The 23,770-nt window shown below is 37.2% G+C and overlaps 2 protein-coding genes across 4 annotated transcripts in view; both read right to left on the bottom strand.

The window, feature by feature from the left end:
* Positions 1–5,838, bottom strand: part of THSD1 (thrombospondin type 1 domain containing 1) — a 29,759-nt gene extending 23,921 nt beyond the window's left edge. For 2 of the 3 annotated variants that reach the window (XM_011370354.2, XM_011370357.2), the window contains exons 1-2: positions 5,705–5,838; positions 2,700–2,841 (exon numbers count right to left, since the gene is read on the bottom strand). In XM_011370354.2, the coding sequence (XP_011368656.1) occupies positions 2,700–2,757 (58 nt within the window). In that variant the 5' untranslated portion in view covers positions 2,758–2,841; positions 5,705–5,838. Of the gene's footprint in view, positions 1–2,699; positions 2,855–5,704 lie in introns of all 3 variants that reach the window. The other variant, XM_011370355.2, reaches the window with a different exon arrangement.
* A 2,965-nt stretch (positions 5,839–8,803) lies between these two features.
* The window catches only part of VPS36 (vacuolar protein sorting 36 homolog), a 29,368-nt gene continuing 14,401 nt past the window's right edge, over positions 8,804–23,770 (bottom strand). The window contains exons 7-14 of the mRNA XM_011370353.2: positions 17,690–17,722; positions 17,493–17,570; positions 16,821–16,955; positions 15,383–15,448; positions 13,924–13,988; positions 13,217–13,301; positions 12,171–12,247; positions 8,804–12,081 (exon numbers count right to left, since the gene is read on the bottom strand). Coding sequence (XP_011368655.1) covers positions 11,988–12,081; positions 12,171–12,247; positions 13,217–13,301; positions 13,924–13,988; positions 15,383–15,448; positions 16,821–16,955; positions 17,493–17,570; positions 17,690–17,722 — 633 coding nt within the window. The 3' untranslated portion in view covers positions 8,804–11,987. The remainder of the gene's footprint in view (positions 12,082–12,170; positions 12,248–13,216; positions 13,302–13,923; positions 13,989–15,382; positions 15,449–16,820; positions 16,956–17,492; positions 17,571–17,689; positions 17,723–23,770) is intronic.

Raw genomic sequence — 23,770 nt, 5'->3', positions numbered from 1 at the left:
AAAGTGGACGTTTATGAAATACCCAGGCTTGTCCCTGGCAATTTTAATGGCATTACAGCAACTGCTATTGGCCCAGATAGAGTAGACGACTACTAGCCCACAAATATCACTCTGTTAGGATCAAACACATCTCTTTAAAAAGAGACCCATCAGAGCACCCAAAGTAAAGAATGGAAAAAACACAGACACAGAATCCTTGTTTCTATTTTGAACCCTATCCAAATACATATCAAAGGAGACAGAATTTGGCAATGCAACAATCAACTGGCCCATGGCTAGTGTAAGAAACAATTCTAGATTCAAGGGACTGCTGTACCCTTTTGGTATGAAAAACACATGTGTAAATATGCATTTATTATTCTTATTATGTATACCTCATACATAAATAATACATACATATAATATATCTCCAAAGGACCTCAATGTGTTGTTCAGGCTGACAGTCTTTAAATATACCTTTCCATGTATTCAGTGATTATTATAATCGGCACATGAATATATTGGCACATAGAGGTTTTGGGGTTTTCTTTTAATCAGCTCAGCACTTCATTCATTTCTTATTTAAGATGAGGTGAAATAAAAGATATAAAACTTAGATAGACCTGAATGCTTGATCATCTCTAATATGAAAACCCTACCCTAACAGGATAAAATTTTTTTAATGTATTGGGCTGATTCTGGTTAATAAAATTATATAGGTTTCAAATGTACAATTCAATAATACATCATCTGTATAATGAATGCATTGTGTTCACCACCCAAAGTCAAGTCTCCTTTCGTCACCATATATTTGACCCTCTTTACCCTTATTTACCTTGCCCCCTCCCCGCTTTCCCTCTGGTAACCACTCAGCTGTTGTCTGTGTCTATGAGTTTTTGTTTCTTTATTTAGTCAAAACAGAAGTTGGGGGATACTTCCTTTTGCATGGAGACTATTCAAGGTTGGAGACAGTGGCTGATTCTGCTGCAGCTTGTGTGCTCGTTCAGAGCCAACTGGCATCTTTTTGTGAACAGGTGCATGAAGAGACTCCAATGCTGACTGGATTAAGATTAATGGAAGCCTATTGTTAATGACAAGGATTATCAATGAGACAGATCAGATTCTGATTTGATGGACAATGAATCAATGAAAGAGACATACATGCCCAAGTTGGAAATGGAGGAAAAAAGATACAGTGGGTTCCAGCAGCAGCAGATAGAAGGCTTTCACTAAAGACAGAGCTTGCTACTCTACAACTCGTTCTTACCGACAAGAACACCATCTCATTTAGAAAATTTAGTTGTATGCCATCCTGACTACTACAGTATAGTTTTCTGTATTCTTTCTTTTCCTCTCCCCCGATTCCTGTATTGTATTTAAAGGAACTGGTGTCTCAACATAAGTGTGTTGCTTTAAAAAAAAAAAACAAAAAACTAATCGGTAATAGCATATTTTGATCAACATTAAATGAAGCAGGGGAAACCCACATCTGTGAAACTACCTTCTCTTCCATTAGTAGCCTGTACACTCGACTTTATGCTCCATGCTCCATTTATGCATAGATTGTTGATTGTTGCGTTGCCAAATACTTGTTGCTGCTGGCATGCATCAGAAGATAGATGATTTCATGCATAATAGGTGTATATAATAGGAAAATTTTTATTTTCCTAGTCCAGTAAGACATTTTATACTCAATAAACATCCTTGCTGATTTTGTTTAAATGGAAGATTTTGATGTCTTTATCACTATGATGCCACGGACACTTCTATAATTTTTTGTATGAGGTTGTTACGTGTAATATGTTTTTAAGTGGGAATAAATAACTTTAAAAGAAATGAATCCCAGATTGGTTTTCCATAAACCAAGTGTCTTCTTGTTTAAATAAACTTATTAAAAAAGAAATGACTGAGGAAGGAGATTCACCAGAAAAAAATAACAGTACACGCTCTGGTCCATTTAACTGGCTGTGCCAGCGATGTTACAAGAGCCAGGATTCTCTTCCTTTGGATCATAGTTTTTTCATCAAAATGAAAACAATTTCCACCCTACACCATCAAATGCTTAGATGTTTGTGAAATATCTGGAAATCATCAAAGCTAGTATATTATCAAATCTATTGGTTCAGTAGCTGCATATGTCTAAGAAATTAACTACATATTTAGATGAAACAAACAGAATGAAGAAAACTAACATTAAACACCTACTGTATGCTCAGACATTCAAGGTGTTTCACATTCTTGATTCTATTTTATCATCACAACAACCCTGTGAAGTCAATATTATTGCTAAGGTTAAAAGGGATTAAGAAATTCATCTAAGGCACACGACTGCCAATGACTGAAATCTGGATCGGTTCCAAAGATATTCTAGCAGAAAAACTCTCCTATCAAGTGAAATCTTAAGTCAAATCCCAATCCATAAAACACTATTTCATGTGAGTGTGTGTGTGTGTGTGTAACATGCTTATCTACAATTTGTTAAATTCAAAGTGAGTAGTTTTTATTATCTTTTTAAAGATTTAAAAATACATCTAAAGTGAAATTTGAATGAATAGTGCAGAACCTTAAGAGAACCCAGGGTTGCAAGGATTCGCAATTTAAAAGGTACTGCACCCATACTTGCCTCCTTTATGCAGGTTCATCAACATTTACGCATTTATAAACCTCACAATTGTTTCTTCATTGATCCCTACAGCATTAAGTATACTCACAAAACTCACCACAGTCACAGAGCACCACGAACAATAGATTTGAAAAGTCTTTCAACATTCGTTTCATTCTGATCAGCAAAATCCCAGGTCTTTGGTCTCCTCATGTCCTTTCTCCCATCCAAATTGTGACTTTTTTTTTTTTCAAAAACACCTGAAAGTAGAACCTCAAAAAAATGATGGCTCTGTTCAATATCACCCTTAAAATAGTAATAATGAAATGATAAAAAATATTCTAAAAGTCAAACTTCCTAGGTGATATTGAAAACAGAAAGGACACTAATTTTCACTGGGGAAATGACCTGTAATTATGCATGTCCCTTTTGTTCCATTACAGGTTACCTGTTAAGAACATTTGGGATACCCAACATCGAGATTATTTTTGCAAAGACCAAGTCTCATCTTATTGTAGCACATCCTAAAGTGGAGTTTGTTACTTGCTTAATGTCATCAAAGCTAATAGCCAATATGGATAATACGTCTTCACATATTTATCTGCTTGACATTTCACAGTGATTTAGCAAATTTACTAAATTTTTTGCCAAACTTTTACTTTGCATTGTGCTGTGTAGCCTTGCCTTGCTTTCACAAATAGGCTTACTGTTTTTCTTGAACAACTGGTATGTTATCTGGATTGCTTCATTTCTTTATGCCTAGGAGTATACCAAAACTATAAAACCTTTTTAAAAAGATACCCAAGAATACTGTGAACTCCATGTGGCTATCACTTCCCTTGTTTAGAGAACTCTAACGAGAAAACGGAGAAATAACAATTATCATCATGTCAGTCTTCTAGTACTTGTTGCTGCTGGTATGCATCAAGAAATAGATGATTTCATGCAGCAATCTTCCCAGACCACCTAGGAGGGCAGGAAAGACCTTGTCAGCCTGTGCTTCAGAATGGTTTGTGGGAGAAGGCACTCACTTTGATATAAACAACTGTTAGACTACAGAATAAGATGTTGGGCATTTAAGTACCTCTTTTTCCCACACTAGAGTCTAGTAAACTGTGGGCTAGTAAACATAACCAAATATATATTTTCTTCATGTTTATACTCCCATTATCGTTAATAACTTTAATAAATATAGTATATTCCAAAAATATGTATGTTACACCCATTCAGATAAGACAGGAATTAATTGAATTAAAAGGACTGAAATAATCAAAAATTCACCGGAAAAAAGAGCTGATGTGTCTCTATTATCTTTCTTTCTAGAGGAGTTGGTTGAACAAAGGAAATACTGTACTTCTTCAAAGGGAAGCAGAGATTTGAAGCATAATTATGCAGATGATTAGGGCTCCATTCCCTCCCCAACAACAACAAAAAAAAGAAAATTCAGTATTGATGGAATTAGGCACAGATTTGACCTAAATCCTTTCTTTGAACATGGACTGGTAAACTTGGCCAAAGGCAGAAGGTGAGCATCATGTATCACCCTGGCAAGCTGGGGTGCTTAGGGCAATTAAAACACTAAGGCACTGATAATTCAGTAACTATAGTAAGGAAAAACAAGCTATCCCTAGTTCCCAAAAGTTGAACTGGCTTCTCCCAACCTGCTTGCTTCCCTGCAATAAACGTTTTTTAAAGAAGCTCCTAATTACATCTAATTTTGTCATTTTGACACATTTTCCTTAAGAAAATGAGTAGTAAAACCTAGAACAGTGCGATAATCTATATTTAGGACTGAATGAGAATGGAATTATAAAATAAACCAGCCTATCTGAAATCATTTTATGAATTTTTTTAGTGTTCCCAACCTTTGAAAATACTTATTTTAACTAGCTCAACCATTAATTTGAGGACTTTAACAGAGTACCCCAGAATGGAATGAGATGCTAGGTAAAAAGCACTACATTTAAAAAATATATAGCAAATTTTTTGTAATCTTGCTTGCTTAATTTAACCCATTGTGTTGTTCCTAATACAGTTCAGCTACTTATAATGTTTGACTTGAGAATTGTTTTGAGAAAATAAGAACTTAGGTATATTTTCTGCACATTAAAAATACTTCCATATAGCATTTACAGACATAACCATTTAAAATTCTAAATGCGTCAGCTAGAGGGTTGGTGGAAGTTGTGAATATTCTCAATGGCTAATGGCATCACGCCAAGCTCAGATCCCATGTTTTTGGTGAAACCAGTTAAGATAAACCCCTACAGTGTCCTCACAGCTGTAGAAAAAAAGACAATACATTACGCTTAAAACTCATGGGATCGATGGTTTATTAAAGAATAAAAGGGAAAAGAAAAAGAGGCAAAGTGATTTTGAACCTTCTGACAAACCTGCACAAGCTTGTGTGTGTATACATCTAATAATAATGATATTTATTAGGAGGAAATCCCTAATTCCAAAGCGGCCTGTGTAAACTTGCTTTATTTATAATGCAGTCCAGTGGGCTCTGCCCTGTCCCAGGGGTTGGATGCAGCTTCCCTGGGAAGCTGTGTGCACTCCCCACATCTACTCAGCTTTCCAAAGTCCCCCAAGTCAAGTTCAAGCTTGGAAATGTAGCCCTGTGAGTGTCGTCAAAGCACTCTTAAAATGAGGTCCGTTTTGAAATGCTTATATCTCATACTCTTTATATCCCAGAAAGGATTCTTTTCCTTAAGAAGCCAACTTGTTCTGAAACCCCTAGTAACTTGTTCTGAAACTCTTAGTATCCCAAGACGCTCTTCTTCAAGGGTCCCAACTATTCGGACTTAAAACCCGTCTACAGTCGGCCTCAGTCCCTTGGCAACACCTGCGCCCCGGGAGAGCCGAAGTCAGGCAAAGGCGGGACTCGTAGATAGGAAGACGCGCACATTTAGAGCTTGTCCCCTGGGAGAGGAGCTGAGCTCCAAGAGAACAGGAAAGGGGACTGCGTGCGTCGAGGGACTGGCACCGTCCACCTGTGCTTTCGGGCTGAGGGGAGGGGTGGGGGCGGCAAGGTCCGGGAGGCACTGCCAGAGCCCGGCGGAGCCGCAGAGGCCCCGGGGGCACAAGAGCGCCCGCCCGGTCGCAGAAGGCTCTTCTTACCTCTCGGGACTGGCGGGAGCAGCGGCTCGGCCCGGGACGAGCGTGGTGGCGAGGAGGGCGCGGGCAAGAAGCCTCAGGGCCCACAAGATCGCACGCCGAGCCTCCCGCGTCCCGGGACTGCGCGCCCCGCCCGCTGCGCTGGCCTCCCGCAGCCCCACCCCGGCCCGCCCCCGACGGCGCGGGTGGGCGGCACCCGGAGGGCGGGGGACCGTCGCGAGCTGGCGAGGCCCCACCCCGCCCGCCCCGGGCAGCGCATCCTTTCCTGCCCGCGCCCGCTGGCCCGCTGGCCCGCTGGGGACGGGAAACGCGGCAGGAAACGTGCGCAGCTCGCCGGGTCCTGCAGGAGTGGGCGCAGACCCCCCACCGACACACACGCGCGCATAGCCCGCAGGCGGGACCCCGGTTTTAAGGGCGAGCCAGCGGTCTCCGGACCTTTCAAATTCAATCACTTCTCCCTCGTGTCATGTTCTTTTGAGGGAACACAAAGTAAGTCATTGAAGTGACATAACTGGTGGGCTGTAAACATGGCTTCCCCCAAAACTTGGTTTCTCAAATGTCATTAAAGACTTTAAAAAGAAAACAGTTCAGGTAAAATGCATATCCGTGTTTCTTTCTCAGGCGCCGGAATTGGTTAATTTTAAAATCACATTCTTAAAATTCTAATCTGCAGGTGTTAAAAGTTCTTTTTAAAAGAATACGAATACAGAGTTCCACGTTGTTGAACAGCTGTGGTTGTTTTTGAGTACCTTATAATGTGCAACACCGTTCACACCATTTGCTCTTCTTTTACACAAAATATACCATTTAATAGACAAAACTAATGTGTGATAATATAAATCACAGCACAGTGGTGGCCACTGGGGAGCAAGTGCTTGGAAAGAGGCACCAGGGAACTTTTGGGATGATAAAATCTATTGGTTAGGGTGTGAGTTACACGGATTATGCATTTGTCCAAACTCAACCAATTTCAGATCTGTGCATTTTGCTGTTTGTAAATTTTACCTCGATTTTTAAAACTCAAAAAATATAGCTTCCTGAACAAGCCTAATCCCATCTGATCTCAGAAGTTAGCAGGGTCGGGCCTGGTTAGTACTTGGATGGGAGACCACCTAGGAAGACCAGGTGCCGTCCGTGGAAAAAGTAAAAAAATAAGGGATTGTAAACTGACAAGGTCCTTGCAATCTGTGAGGTCAACCAAGGGTTGCCTCACATAAAGAAAATAAATAAAAAATATAGCTTTTGCAAGTCCTTGACTATCACTTAATTTTTTAAAAGGTAGCACAATTATTCAATTATCAGAGTTATCAAAGATTGTCAGAGGTACCAAATTTTGTCAAATACATAATTCTGGCAGTACTAATTAAATCTATCCCAAGCTTCAAGAAAGGCTGTAAGGCCATCATCCAATTCAACTGCCAGTAGAATTACCTAGTCCATCATCCATTCATCAACACAAGCTGGGACTCCTTTTCAAATACAGGCCATGGCCGCTGGCATTTTCAGTTCTGAAAGCGAAAGCTCAATGGAAAAAGTGGGCTTTGGAGTTTATACATAAAGCTGACATTAATTTCAGCCCTGTCTCTGTAATGGTGGGCAAATGACTTAATCCCTCCTTACTTCCACTGTAAAAGGTATATAGTATTAGTTACATTGAAGTTTCTTAGTGACTGAGTGAAACATATAGAAAGCAACTTGCTCTGCATAAATATTTCAGACACATACACTCCTTTAGAGATCCATTCTTGAAGGGTAGAACTTAAATCAAGGTACAAATGGCTGGATCAATGTGCTTGGCCATTTTTGCCTTAATTAGAATTCTTACCAAATTGTATTATTGTATTTATTGGACAGTTAAAATAGTTTAAGCTTTTCTAAAAGAAGGCAACACAGACATGAAGAAAAAAAGCTTTCAAAATAATAGTGGAATAGTCTTGACATATTTAACTAAAACAAGCTGGCTGTCAAGATATCTTCAATTCTCTTTCTGGGTCAGCAGCTCCTTTAATGATCTTGTGCAAATTGTGTAAAATTTATTCACTTTATACAAACGGAGAGATCTTTTATTTCCTAGCTAATACTCTGAGAGAAAAGCTTTAACTGACTCATGGTAGGACACAAGGAAGAATACGAATGACCCAATTTTCACACTGTAATAACAGGATCTTACATGTGTTAACCTGACTTTTCGGGAGTACTTCCCACATCATGGATATGGCCATGTCATGGAATTAAATAAGAGACTGTATCTCAGACAAGCTAAGCTCTGACATGCCTGACTGAGAAGTCTGTTGGGAACATAGTAAAAGACACCGATTTAGGTTTTGCAAGTCAACTCATGATATATTATAATCCCCAAATCACTCAATTCAGTTACTTTAATTAGGAATATACCATATACAATCACTGACCTAGGCCAGTGGGAATTCAAAAGAAGTGTTATATGACAGTCCTTGAACTTAAAGAAACCCAATTTTTCTATTTTCTTATGGTACCAAGATCATAATTAGAGAATACAAAATATAGTCAAGCATTTTGAATAGACAATAACTTTTATGGACTTTAGAAATAGAGTTGTGTACTGGAAACAAATTTTTCTACAGCAGGTGGGATTTGATTAATGGGAAATGAGTGGGAAGAAGTAACAAAAGGAAGTCTGGACAGACAAGGGAAATATGTCCCAGGAACAAAAAGGGCCACCCTGTGCTGTTCCCTTGACCCCAATGCCTTCCACCTACTGCCAATCTCTTGGTCCTTGTGAGTTTACCAAACTCTTCCTCTCCCACAGGCCTTCCCAGATCTCTCCATCCTAACTAAGGGCTCTTTCCTCTGTCTTTGGGGCATGCACTTTATTCCATCCTCAATTAAGTTTGCTCACATGTCTATTTCCCCAACTAGGCTACCTCTTAAGGGTAGCCTTATTTGATAAACGCTGTATCTTATTTACTTTTGTAGCCCCACCCACCAGAGGTCCAAAATTTCCTCACACTAAGTTGGTGTGTAGTCAAAAAAACGTTTGTTTGTTTTTTTTTTAGTTTAATTGAATGGGAGATAAAGTAAGATAAAGTGGAGCCAAACTACAAATAGGTCTATACATCAGAGTTCATTCATTCAATAAATATTTATTGAGTGCTTACTGTGCGCCAGGCCCTGTTCAAGGCTCTGAGGATATATCCATGAACAAACCAGATAAAAATCTCTGCCCCTGTAGAGCTTACACTCTAAACCTATCATAAGAGATGAGATCAGCAATAAATTTATATAAATTCAACCATACCTGTAGGCAAAAAAAGATACACATTTAAATAGTTTAATTATAAAACTCTACTGTTAATATGAAGTTTTTATTATACATTGTACTCACTATAAAGTATTCATACCCATGTATCACTCTACAGAGATTCTAATTGTAGGATTATATTTTGTAGTTTATTGGCAATTTAACTGCGTTACAAGCATCATTTTGAGCATGCTTGATTTCGTCCTTAGGCAGTCTTTAAAACCTAACCACTTTGTAAGTTGTGACTCTACTGTACCAAAATGAAAACTTTGAGATTGTTGGGCAAAGGACCATTTTACGTATTGGAACATGAAAATGACATGATGAATCCTCATCTGGTCACATTAGTCTGGTAACAGGGAACAAGAGATAGTACATTCACATGAATATATGTCATCGATCGATAGTAATCTTCATATCAAAAATTAAAAAAAAAACTAGTTCACTAGCCACTTCCATTTTTTTAAAACAAATAAAATACTAAGAGCTTGAGGTCATAAATGTTTATAATCAAGTCTTGATTATAAAATCTAAAAGAACAAATTGTAACATACTGGCTTATTCTGAATAAAAGTTTATCATTTTTATATCAAAGAGTATTTAAAAAGACACCAAGTTAAGAAAAATCATTTTTTTAATTTTGCAATAACTTTACTCTATATACATTAATACCAATCATTTAACCCTAAAAACAGTCTTCACTTGTCTAAGTAAAAAATTTTTATCAGTATGTGACTAGAAATATTTACCATATAGCTACAGGTTTATGCTCTTAAGAGCAAAGAAAGGAAAGCAAATAATTATACCAATGATAAGCACCAAGACAGAACTTTTTTGCCCTTAGGGCCTGATTGGTTGTATTTAAACATAACAGAGGACCAAAATAATAACTTATTTGACAGAAAAAAATCACACACACACACAGGTGTGGAAACAATGAAGAATGCCCACTTAAAATAAAACAATAAAAGAAACCATACTTAGTTTCTAATTAATGTGACGTTTGCAAAATATATTCATGTCATTCTACTGCCTCTTTAGTTCACTTTATACAATTCAGACTGCTCTATTTTTGTTCATGTGTTGTCACACTAATGTAAGTAAATATGCTAAATTATGGGAGTTTGCTGTAATGAATCCAAACCATTAAAGCTAGATCCCAATAACTCAAACTATCTTAGCTCCAATTCATTCCAAGTGGTGAAACAGATTATTCTTTATCTTTGTAATTTTTAAAAACCTTAGCCAGATGAGATATGGTGTGTGTAAGTACACGTGTGTGCACACGTGCATGTACAAGTCTTCCAGAGCAGTGTGAGAGAATGAGCACAGCCCAGAGACAGGAGTGACATATAAACAAGCTTACACAATGGCCTGAAAGGCTTGGGCAGACAGACACTGTGTTTTCCCCCAAACAGACCTGAGGCTGAGCAATGAGGAAATTAGGGGATCTGTCATTACATCATAAAATCAGTGACAGGTTTGGAAAACGAAGACTAAGACAGATGTCTCAGCCATATTTCCAAGACACTGGAGAATGCAAAGCAATGATCAGGCAGTGATCAAGAATGCCTCGCTCTATCTGGAGGGATTTCCTGAATTTGCAAGATCCCTGTGACTTTTCCAAAGAGCACCTGTAGCAAGCAGCCTGTGGCAGTGGCCCTCTACCTCAGTGAGAATGTCTTAGGGACCCCAGAGTGGGAACCTGGGCATCGCCTCCTGCTGGTCTCAATGGTCTCTCAATATGGATACTTATCCCTTCCAGAGGCCTGGCCAAAAACTATCACAACCTTCCACTTCTCAGTCTCAGAAAGAGGGTCTCTCCTGTGCTTGTGGGGTCCCTGAGTTTGAGGTAATGCCAACACACTGTCTGTTGCATAGGACAAACATATGAAGTCAGGGAGTTCACTTTAACACCCAAGCAATCTGAATGCAGTATTAGCCAGTTTTTGTTGCCTCAGTAATACTTTTCAGCAGGAAAGCTTCTCTACACAACTTACAATGTGTGCAGTAAAGAAAAAAATATTGCTAGAATATGATAGAAAGATTTTTAAAAGTTCCGAGTTGAAATTCCTTGAGGGAAAGAAAAGGAAACATATTACTTTCCACCTCTGTGTTCCAGCCCTTGGTTTTGAGGTCAAAGAGCACCAAGGCCCCCAAGCTCAAGGCTCTCCCGGCCCCTCCACCCACACACACTCCCAGGGAACCCCTGAGCTATCTTTCCAAATCTGTAATCATATCTCCGGGCATGTCTCTACAGCTCTTTATTTAGTTTCAAAATCCACAGTATCTTTTAAACAAAATGACGTAATTGCATTTTTTAAATGCCGGCCATGAAATCATTACTTTAAAAAAACAGCTAGTCAGATAATATATATGTTGGTCAAATAAAACTTTCTCTTTTTTAAGGTGCTGTATTTGGTCTTTTGCAGACACGTTTACGACTACTTCTAAAGAAAAGCTGCTAAGAGGAGCCTCCCACGGCATTCCGCAGTTTGACATTTTGTTCCAATGCCGTCAGGTTCTTAAACTACGCTGTACCTGACTCGCTTCATGAAAAACCCCCCAAATGGGCACATTAGGCACAGAAAAAAATTTCACTTATTTAAAATTCAGTGAATTTTAGTAGCATCAAAATAATGACCTAACCTGTCTGAACATGCAACTTCTTTTTCTTCAACCATGAACCAAATTCCTTTCTTTAACAAATGGTTAGATTTGAGGATCTAGATAAAATCCACCATGTTTTCAAGTTAAACCCTGATGGTTGTATTCAACTATAGCATGATTTTAAATTGACAGTGGCATTCATTTTTCTGTATTTTCCTATATTTATCCTAAATAAACTTCCTGGACCATAATATTTAGGGAGAAATTTAAGGTGTTTTATATTATACTCTGAAGTTCCAGTAAATTCTGTTTATCAGGGTTTACTCTTAGCTCAATGTCATACAACTGCCACATGATGCAAATATATGAATAAAAAGTATTTCAAATACAAAACCCTTAGCTCTGTGTCATAAATAAATTTGGGTAAAAACGCAAGCCTTCCACTGAGTCGTCTCGGCAAAGATGGCCCATCTTCTCTGCAAGAAGCAACCTAGGAATCAAGGGGAGAAAACCACAATCATCTGTCCATTCAGAAGAAACACAACCACAGTAGCAACCAGGAGCCAGGACATTACTTACCTTTCTTTAGCCAGAAGGACAGACATTCCTACAAGCTTGGCAAACTCTTCGGACGTAAGGGATCCCTTTTCTGAAACCTAACAAAAACACACAGCAGCAAAAATGTCATAATTTATACCTCCTAGGTACTAACCTAGAGAGAGAGTCTACCAGTATACTCAAGAAATAACTTACTTAATTTTCTGCTAAAATCCAAAGAATATTCACTACAGAGCTAAATCTTCATCACTTATGTTTAATACTACAAAAGCTGAAGGGCCCAGACCAAATAGAGGCTAAAATATCATGAAACTCTCTATAATGTAACAATGGCTTTGTATTAAAGTCTTAAAAAAAAAAAAACTTCAATATTCTTAAAAGGTACAAATAACAAATTCTAATCGAGTGTGTATATATACATATATATACACATACGTGTATATGTGTGTATATATGACATACACTTACATATATATTTAGGTTTAGTTTAAAATATATGGCTGAAATATCTATTTTCCTGGGTTTTTCATCTACTTTAAAACAAAAAGTATAAATGTGAGTTATTTAAATTATACAGGCTCACGATAGAGGCTATGAAGGCGGTAATATTTCAAGTATCCTAATGTGTAATAGCAGTTTGGCCACAAAATCGGTCTAAACTACAGTGCTTTTCATATATTTTGAAGCAATAATTTCATAAAACAACTTGTGATGGTTTGTAATGCTGCTTATGTAGGTGTTCCTGAAAGGGAAAGTTGAATCATGGGTAATATTTGATTAACAAAAGTAAAATTCTGTTCTCAAGACGGCACTTCAGACAAAAGAGAGCGCCTCACTAATTCTAATTCTCCTTTCATCTAAGATTTTTGAATGTTAGTAAGTTTTTAAATTTTTCAAAGTATAATTTTGATGAATATTTATTCATTGTAATGATAACCACTTTTAACTGGGTCTGCAAACATCACTTTTAGTAAAGTTAAATTCAAAAGGAAATCCTGTTTCCCAAGTTGCCAGGCACTCGGGTCCTCATACGAGCCCTAATGACTGAAGGAAACTGGTTCACATACTGTCTCCAAGGCTGAGGCCACCATTTCCTCTTCCTTGTGGGACTGAAGCTCAATTACCATGACGCCACTATCAAAAACTCGTAGCCTAAAAACCACAGACAGGAGAACAAAGCCATGAATATCTAGGATCTTCAACCACTAAGAAGGCACAAATATTTTTCACTTTCTTTCATGCCCAGGTATGAAGGTAATATATACACAAAACAACATTTAAAACTTAACGACCACAAGCAACTGTGGCATAACTAAAAAAAGCATGAATAAACAGTTAATAAAATCATAAACTATAATCCACATGCTGAATAAAATTCATCTGGCTAATTTTTTTTTAGCCTGAGGATAAGGAAAACAGAATTCACAGCTGAACATTTGTACTTCTAAGTCCCCAGAGACGATCACAAAATGTCTAAGGGAAGAGGGGCTAGTTACCCTGACCTCATGGGAGGAGCCCACATTCTTATCTCACCACTGCAAATCGCAAATCAACAAGAGTCAGACTGCTAGGCCCCTTAGGTCACCCACAGCATGGAAGCCAGGATGACAGAGGTGCTTGCGGTGTTTAGTGATTCTGTTCATATGTAATATAATTTCAAGAGAGGCAAAATGTTGGCTCGCCACACAGGATGGCGGACCAGGCAGGGCTTTCCTGTCTACTCTGTGCAGAACAGTAGCTATAGTTGGCAAACTTCTTGCAGAGGTTCGTTTACCTGAGAGGTAATTTCAGAGCTTCCAGCATCTTGCATGCATTCACTAAATCTTCCGGTGAAAGCAACTAATGGGGAAAAAAATCCAGTTTACACTGCAAATTAATAGAATGATGCTATATAATTATAATGATCACTAAAACAGAAGAGGAAATTTAAAAATTATAATTTCTCATGGATATTAGGTAGTTTAATCACTATAAGGCAAAATGATTAAGAAAGAAGCGAAGACCTATTCATTAAATATTAAAGCAATGCTGGCCAATAAAAACAGAATGTAAATCATATATGTAATTTAAAATTTTCTAGCAGACATATTTTAAAAAAATTAAAAGTTAAATTAATTTTAATACACATATACTTCATAGATCAAAAAATTCAACATATAATTGATAAAAAATTAATGAGAAATTTAACATTTCCTCATTCTGCACTAAGTCTTCTAAATCTGGTGTGTAATTTACACTTCCAACAGATTATTAATTTGGATTAACTACAGTCCAAGCTCACAACTGTCACATGTAGCCAGCTACTGGCTACTCTTCCAGACCATGCAGCCTTAAAGCATCAGCCCAGTGTGGTGGTAATAGGTATAGGTTTGAGTCACGCAGAATGGCTGTGGAGCCAGCCCAGCCTCAGGCCATATCCCTGTCAAACTACTTTCTCTAGGTGTACCCTACGTCGAATTATTTAATCTAAGCCTTAGTTTCTACATCCCCAAATTAGTCCCAGATGGAGATCGTAAAAGTAGCTGCCTCACTAGTTACTGCGGAAGATAAATAAGGTAACACGTGCAGAAACCTGGTAGATAGTAAGTACTCACTGGCAGTTATGATGACTATTCGAATAAAAACACACAGAACAGACTTAAGTCATGGGATTGGGGTGAGCACTGGAAAGACATGTGTGACTCATCTGCATGGAGATAATCAGTGGCAAACCACAGAACTGTGTTTGCCTGACAAAGAGTGCACTGACAGAACCTTGGAGGCCAAGGATGTCTGGGTGTTAAGGGGCAATGAGAGTTGAAGAATAGCCACTGCTGATTCACAGCCAAAGGAGCAGGGCAGCTTGCCCTCTGTATTATCTACAGGCACTCTGTTCCCAACCCAGCTAAGTCGAAACGATGATCACAGGGAAAGGACATCAGGTACCTTATTAATCACAATACAAACACAGACTATTGGAGCTGAAAGGGATCAGTCCAAATCCTTATTTTAAAGGTGGAAAATTGAATCTGAGAGGTTAAGTAAACTAATCAAGGTCACTTGGCAAAACCAGGAACAGAATCTACCTCTTAGATTTTAGAGCAGTATTCTTTTCATTGTCCAACAAACTTCTCAAAATAGTTTAGATATAATACAACCCTTCCTCAAATTGTATTCTCTGTGGGAGAATTTATATTATATTAAGAAAGTCTATATTTAGTTTGAAAAAGAGTATCTAAATATTCTATGCTTACTTCCATTCCTCGGGCTCGGTTTACTAAACAGTACACTTCTGTGAGTGACATTATTCCCCCTCGTTCCTGTTAAAATATGAAAATTTTAAGAAGTATTATGTTACAATTAGCACCAGGTAGCATTTCTTAGAAATCATAATCAGAGTGAAATCAGAAATTATAAAATTTCTTAGGAAGCTTTTAAAAACACTATTTACACACAGGAGAACTTACTCAGATACCACACAGCATTTCAAATTCAATATTTGGAGTTTAATATCATTATTACTCTTTTAACAATACTTAAATGAAAAGAGGGCCCTTTACCATGTTCCGAAAGTATATTTAAATGTTTTAAGTCATTCCAGCTAATAAAGATGAAATTATAGTATTAAATAAGAATATCACCACTTTGCAACCCCTGATGAATTAATAATCTAGATAACAACTATCAATGGCTGCTAACATCACAAAGAAAAGACAATCAGACATTACGTACTTCCCTATGAAAATGCACAATACCTCTATATAAAACATTCTTGTCAGAAAAAAAAAAAACTTCTAGATATAACTACTCGTTTACAGGGACTACACAGGATAGGGAAGCATGTTAATACATAAGTTAACTTCCAGACTCTGAGGCACTCTATCAGAAAACCTACTAGCTCCTTCAATAATAAATTGTGTGTGTGGGCGGGGGGGGAAATATAGGAGAAAGGGAAACCTAATAAATTTTTTAAAAAATCAAAAGACAAAGCAACTAATTGCAATGTATCCTGATTTGAACAAACCAACTATAAGAGAAAATGTGAACACTAACTAGATATTTGATAATATTAAAAAATTATTTTTAACTTTTTAGGTGTGAAATGGGATTATAGTTACATTCAAGGCATCTTTATTATTATAATTACATACTAAAATATTTACAGATAAAGTGATGTGATGTCTGGGATTTGCTTTACAGTAAGTGGAGGCTGGCTTACAGAAGAAGCTGGATGATGGGCACACAGGGATTCATTATACTATTCTATTTTGTCATATACTTGAAATATTTTTTGATACAAGTGCTTTAATAAAATTTTGATTGCCTGAATAATGTTGGACAAGATGAATCTTATTATGAAATTATTAATAGTACACACATATTAAGACTACTTATATTGAAATATATCTAAATATATAGAGATCACATATTTCCTTTTAAAATAAAAGAAAAACTTCATATCAAATAGATTTAGAAAATTATAGATATCTAAAATGAAAACTGAAAACAGTTTAGATTATTGACAAAAAATCCATTAATAAGTATGATGAACTAATTTAATATTCCCATAGGAAAAATAACATATTGGTTGAACAGTAACCATATCATAAAAGGAGTTAATGCTCTTGTTAATATTTCTGATGACATAAAAATAACAACACAATTTAAAGAGCCCGTTTAGGTTTTTTTTACCTCTAAAGGTGCCTGCAATATTCCAGCCAGCTGTTTGGCCAGCTGCATGTGGTACTGTGTACCTGAGCCATAGGTTTCCCTGGTAACTGGGTTAGCTATTCCCATGCTCAGCAAATACGATTTAAACCTGATGGTCTATAATGAGAGGAAAAAATGCACAAAAAGAGAATTTAGAATTAGTCTTCATCCCAACATCTGAAATCCTTCCACCATAAATTAAATTCAATTCTATTTCTAGTAGTTCTCTGCATAAATCTAATTAATCTTTCTTCCCCTATCTTGATATCCATATTCCATTTACAAGTTCAGTGTGAGCGATTTGGATGACAACTATGATATATTTAATGCCAACCCAATGATACAACCAATGGCTGTGACCAGATTGTAGACAAATTTAATGAAACAGATATCAAACTTATAAATATTTATAAATCAGCCACTCCTTACATATTTCAGTATCTTTGTTTTCAACAATCCAAGAAAAGCTATTGAAATATCCTTTAACCTTACTAGAATCAACAAAATTTTTATGGTTAATTTTTTCTTTAGCTCTTTTACATATCCTCAAGTCCTAGAAGAAATAAAACACTACGCTGACCAAACTGGTAAACCACCAAAATATCACTGCATTATTTGTACAGTTTCTAATGCCTTAAAAAGCACCCTATTTACCTCATCTTCTGTGATGTCTCCTTGCTTCTCTTTAATCTTATTAGCAATTGATTTTGATAACTCCACCATTTCCTTAGCCTGTCAAGAGAACAGTAAAAGAATGAAAAGAAATAATGTCCTCAAAGTGTCTGAGAACAAAATGTTTTCAAAATTGTATCATAATTGGTATGAACTTAATAAATATAAATGACATCTACCTTGATCATTAGTTTGCTGAGGTCTTCAAAGGCCTGAAATGAGAAATGAGTTTTTATTGGAATCTGTCTAAAGAATTACAATGTTTTAAAGCAATAAAACACTCTATTTTCTTCCTCATGATACCAATTTATGAAGTTTTCTTACAAATGTCAATTTATTTATATAAGTAATAAATATACCTTATTCTAAGAATTCAATTTAGCTAAGAAAGCATTAATTTTCCAAAACAAACTGTAAAAAACTTTTCAAGTTTTCAAAAATAAAATAGAAACTCTTGATAAAACACAAACTAAAGGTGACATAAGTAATGGTTCAGAAAATATTATTTACTATTCTTTGACACAAGTAAGAAAATGTGTCACTGGCTTTTCTCCAAACCATTTCCTGACAGGAGGTTAAGAATCAAAGACGTCGTAAAGCTTTCCTGGCTGAAAACGGCAATGTGCAGCTGCAGGAATACTTCTTTAGACAAAATTTTAGCTTTAATAGCAGATATTAAAAAAATAAAATAAAAATAAAAAATAAAGTAATATTTGATTTTTTAAAAAAAGCAGCTGAGACTTAACTGAAACCTGTGGCTGATTAACGAATTATACCTGTGGCTTTGGATATAGTGGATTTAACAAAAGAAAAACATCCAAATAGCACCAAAACAAATCTAAATAAAACCCATCAATTGTTTAACTTAGTATAATGAATATCCACTTCAAAGGCCTCTTCAAATTTAATGATATATTTATATAAATTTGTTTCAAATTACCAAAATATACTTCCAGTGCAGAATACTTTCTAATTGATGTGCACAGATGTTATTTTTTAAAACTGATTGAGCAATCTATCATTAACTGAAAATCTTTTGATCTACATATACTAGTGATCAATAGGTTCTGATTAGCTTATACCCATCTTAATTACATGCAGGACGGTATCTGCAAAAGGATTTTGCTAAAAGAATAGAGTGTTGTGAAGGATTCTTATGGCCCATTCACTGACGCTAATACTGAAAACAAAGGGGAATGTGCACACACCTAACAGGAATTTCCTCAGATAAACAAAAGGCTTAACACTGGATTCTTATCAGCAACAGCCAGCAGATGCAGGAAACCTTTTGTGGGAAAGTATGGGCACCAGCCCTGAAACTAAGTCAATTCTAACGTTTAAATGAAGGGCAAATCACACACCTAGTTTTCAAAAATAAAACACACAAACCTTTACACACTTAGATTTTTATTTTGAATATAAAAAGAAGTTTAAGGAAAACTACCAACACTTTAAATTTTATATGGTAAGTCACTTTATTGTATTATATTTTCATAAAAATATGAAAAGTAATAAAAGTAACAGAATATGTAGATTAGCCCTTATTCCTGTTGGAATAAGGCTTATAAAAAATAAATATAAGTATTTTAGTGCCTTAACAAGAATTTCCTATAAAATATTTTGAGTAATTAAACACAAACAAAAGTTTCCTCATTTCTATTTCTATTATTATTCTAATATTTGGAATTAGCCAACTATCCAAAAACTGGGTGGAGAAACTACCTACAATAAAATTAAAGCTACATATGTACAAGTGCAAACTAGATGGACATGCCCAGTCTATTATTTCACTTGCCAGTTTATAAAACCTTCTATCCCTCTACCACGTCTCTAGTTAAATTTCCACTCCAATTTTGAGAAAAGTGGCATCTGACTTAAAACCAGGGGGTACCCTCTAAGGCCAATTTGTCCCATTCTTTCTTATTTCCAGTCATTACTTTGGTTGTAAGCTTCAGTAGCTATTAATATAATCTTGAATTTTCTGTTTCAATATTCTTGATTCTGTACTTTTGCATATCCATTCCCTCCACCGGCCCAACTTTCAGGCCTTGACTTCCATTACTGCTACTAACAAGCCTTCCCTGACCCAAATGGAGTAAGAGGCATGTTACATGTTCCCATTGCAGCCTCTATTTCCTCCTAAAACAACATTCTCACACTGCAGAGAAAGCCTGTTTGCCTGCCTGCCCAGTGCACCATCAGACTACCTCAAACATCTGATGCAGGGCTCACACAAAGAAGAAAACAAGTACTATCTACTGAATAAATCAGTGACCTGCAAGAGAGCACAATGTTTGTGTAGAATTCTTTGAGTTATGTTAATTTTGTGAAAATTACAGTAAAACAGTAACATTTTATAAATTAAGAAAAACAGTATTTTGAACATCAAATTAATATGGCGGCATTCGGAAAAAGGACCACTATTGATGCAGTTACCTCATTGTTCAATACCATCTCCATAAGTGTTACTCAAAAGGATGACAACAAAAGTCACTGAAAGAGGACAGTGACAGCACCTTCTGAGTGGCAAAAAGAGTGGCCATGATGTAGTAGGCTACAATTGCCTACAAATCAGGAGACCTGAGTTCTAATAATCCTGGATCCAAATCCAGTCACTAGCTCTGAGACAATTATTTCTCTGGATAGTAAGAACAGTTCTAATGCTAAAACGCTGGAATTTTATGAGAATAAAGGATTCTGGAAAGATGGTGGCTATGGCAGCATAGATTTTTAATATCTTCAATTCTCAACATAAAAACAGAGCAACTAAATCTCGAAACCAAAAACTCACAGGCAGCATATACTACAAAACTAAATGACAAGATAGTCACAAAAATCCCAAGATACAAGCAAGTGGAGACAAACCACCAAGAGCCACAAGACCTGCATAATATCAGCATCAAAGCAGGAGAAAGGAAAGGGAGGCGCCAGGGCAACTGATCGGTCTAGAATAAGAGAACCCCAAAAGATCCAACAGGTGGTCACTGGGAAGTAAGATGGGCCAAACTTGAGGACAGTAACTCAAACGGGAAGGGTTTGTCCACTTCAGTGTTGGGTGGGTACGAGAGGTCCTCAGGAAAGGCTGAAGCAGCCTATGAACTCATCAGACTGACCCTTCAGGCTTCTCTTCCAGGACAGGATCGCACACCGGGAAAAAGCTCCCGTGAGGGGAATTAAAAACTGAGCATAGTAGAGACAACAGGGAGGAAGAAAGAAAAAGGTCTAGATAAAAATGGGATGAAAACAGGGCCAAGAAATCACAGAAAGCAAGCCACTACCTTTTTAACACTGTATGAACACAGCAGAAGACTGAGCTCTGTGTAGTAAAAAAAGATATTCTGAACTAGATATTCCTCTATAAGTTCAGGAAAACTTCACATGAATATTAGCAACAGTAAGGTATCAAGGTCAAATTCCGTACAAAATTATTATAAGAAAAAAATAAGGAGCAGAACATTACAAACAATGAAGGCATGCCAAAAAGACATGCTCATTGGTCAGATCAAAATGTAATCTTTATTTCAAAATGAGCTAAAGAATGTTTTAAAAATAATGCAAGCTGGGAAAGGACAAAATAAATCAGAAATGAAATGACAAGATGCAGAAAAGGATTTTTTAAAATCATTTCTGAAATAAAGACTAGACAGAACACAAGAATGAATAAACACGACATAATACCTTAAGAGAAACAAGTAAAAAAAAGGAAAATTTTCTAAATAAAAAAGAAATGAAGAAGAGGGGTTGAAATTCACAAATAGTAAAGATAGGCAGTAAAGCTATAACATACAGCTAATATGAGTCTCGGAATAAAAAGAAATCAAAGCAATTATTGAAAATTATTATATAGAAAAACTCCTCTGAAATTAAAAGAAAAAACTTCTGAAACCAAATACAGAAAGCATATTCAATAACAACCTAGAATGAGGAGGAAAAAAAAATGGTGTAGGTCGTAGAGGCTCTGTACATCTCCCTGGCGACCAAATCAAAATTGTGACAGAAACAAGGAGCAAACAGCAAGGAAAAATCACCTGGGATCTAGATGAACAAGCCATACAACTAGGGAGAAGTCTATGAAATCACCCTGCAATGGCAGAAGATAAGAAGGGGCGAGGATGCGAGGCTGCCCGGTCCCTAGAGGCTGAGTGGGACAGAAGCTGCAGCAGCAACAGCAACAGACGCCTCTTAAAGGGGTCACATCTGCAAGAGAACTTTCGCGGTGATGGACCTGCTAGCTCTGAGCACCAGCGCAGGTTCAGCTGCTACGCACAGGGGGCACCGGGGACTTACAGGGAGATGGTGCACGGAAGTGCCAACGGTATCCAATATTCCTCTGCTGAGCCCTCCCCACTCCCAGTGCGTGGACACCAGCACCGCCATAGCTGAGAAGTCATCAAACTGGACAACAGAGGGTGCTCAGCCCAGAGGATTCCCTGAAACCCAGCACCCCCCCCCCGAACTGGAGGCCCCACCCAAACCCATTCCAGGTATATCCTCAGCGAGTCAGGTGCTCCTTACTGAGCAGCGCCTAGACGCACACTGGTGGCATCTGGCCTCGGTTTCTGGTGCAGCCTTTTGAGGCAACTATAAGCACAGCATCTGTGGATTGCTTGCTGAATCTTAACAGGTGGCCCTGGAGGGGCACAGGCTTGGGCTAAATTTGGCCTGCAGCTGAACCCCTCTCAGGACTGTGACACTGGACACCTACTTCACAAATCCACACTAGTAAGACTGAGAGACTTAGCAGCTTTGCTTAGGACATAGAAACAGAGGCAGAAGGACAGCCAAAATGGGAAGACAAAGAAGCAGAATCCATATGAGAAAACAGAACAGAGACCCAGAAATAATGAAATCAAGAAATCTAACAAATGCAGAATTCAAAACACCAGTTATAAAGATGCTCAATGAACTTATGGGAAGTGTAGATGAATTTAGTGAGAACTTCAACAAAGAGATAAAAAACGTAAAAATGGAAATGGAGATTATAAAAGGGAACCAGTCTGAAATGAAGAACACATTATCTGAGATGAGAAGTATATTGAATGGAATAAACAAAGTGAATAAAGAAGACAATCAAATCTAGAGGATGGGAAAGCCAAGGAAACTCAATCAGAATGTCAAGAAAAAGAAGCCAAGACTGTAATAATAATTTAAGGAGCCTATGGGACACTTAAAGGTAAAAATATCCATTTCATTGGTGTATTGGAAGAAAAACAAGATGTTGAACAGCTACTTGAAGAAATAATGATGGAAAACTTCCCTAACCTGGTGAAGAAATGGACATAAAACCCCAGGAAGCTCAAAAAATCCCAAAAACCAGGAATCCAAAGAGGCCCACACCAAGACAGATCATAATTAAAATGCCAAAGGTTAAATTCAAAGAGAGAATCTTAAAAGCAGCAAGAGAAAAGCAGTTAGTTACCTACAAGGGAGCACCCATAAGACTGACAGCTGATTTCTCAAAAGAAACTATGCAGGACAAAAGGGCTTGGCATAAAATATTTGACATGAAGACCCAAGGATCTACAACCAAGAATACTTTATCCAGCAAAGCTATCATTTAGAGTTGAAAGACAGATAAAGAGCTTCTCAGACAAAAATAAGCTAAAGGAATTCATCATCACCAAGCCAGTATTACAGGAAATACTGGAGGGACTTCAAGAAGAAAAAGTTTGTATCAAGAACAGGAATAAAGAATGGTAACAACTACATTCCTATCAATAAGTACCTCAAATGGAAAAGAATTAAGTGCTCCAACAAAGATAGAGTGGATGAATGGATAAGAAAACAAGACCCCTACATGCCGCCTACAAGAAACTCACTTCAGATTAAAAGACACACACAGACTAAAAGGAAGAGGATGGAAAAAGATATTGCCTTGATGGACCTAGAAGGTATTTAGGTCAGACAGAGAAAGAGAAATATCATATGATTTCACTTATATGCAGAATCTAAGGAAAAGAACAAACTAATCAAAAACAGACTCACAAATATAGTGGACAATTTGTTGATGGACAGACGGGAAGGAGGGTTAGGGAGCTGGGAGAATGGGGTGAAGGGTTAAAGAAGTAGAAATTAGTATATGATGGATGGTCACAGGGATAGGGAGCACAGCATGAGAATGCAGTTTGCATTAATATGTTGGCTAGGTGGAGGGCCAGGGGAGGAAAGGAGCAATTGGGGGGATCGTTTTATTGACTATATATATTGTCTAACCAATGTACTGTATACTTGAAACTAATTTAAAATGAAAGAGAGAGAGA

The sequence above is a fragment of the Pteropus vampyrus genome, unplaced genomic scaffold (assembly GCF_000151845.1).
Source record: "Pteropus vampyrus isolate Shadow unplaced genomic scaffold, Pvam_2.0 Scaffold167, whole genome shotgun sequence".
NCBI classification, from domain to species: Eukaryota; Metazoa; Chordata; class Mammalia; order Chiroptera; family Pteropodidae; genus Pteropus; species Pteropus vampyrus.
This window is presented reverse-complemented; position numbering and strand designations above follow the sequence as displayed.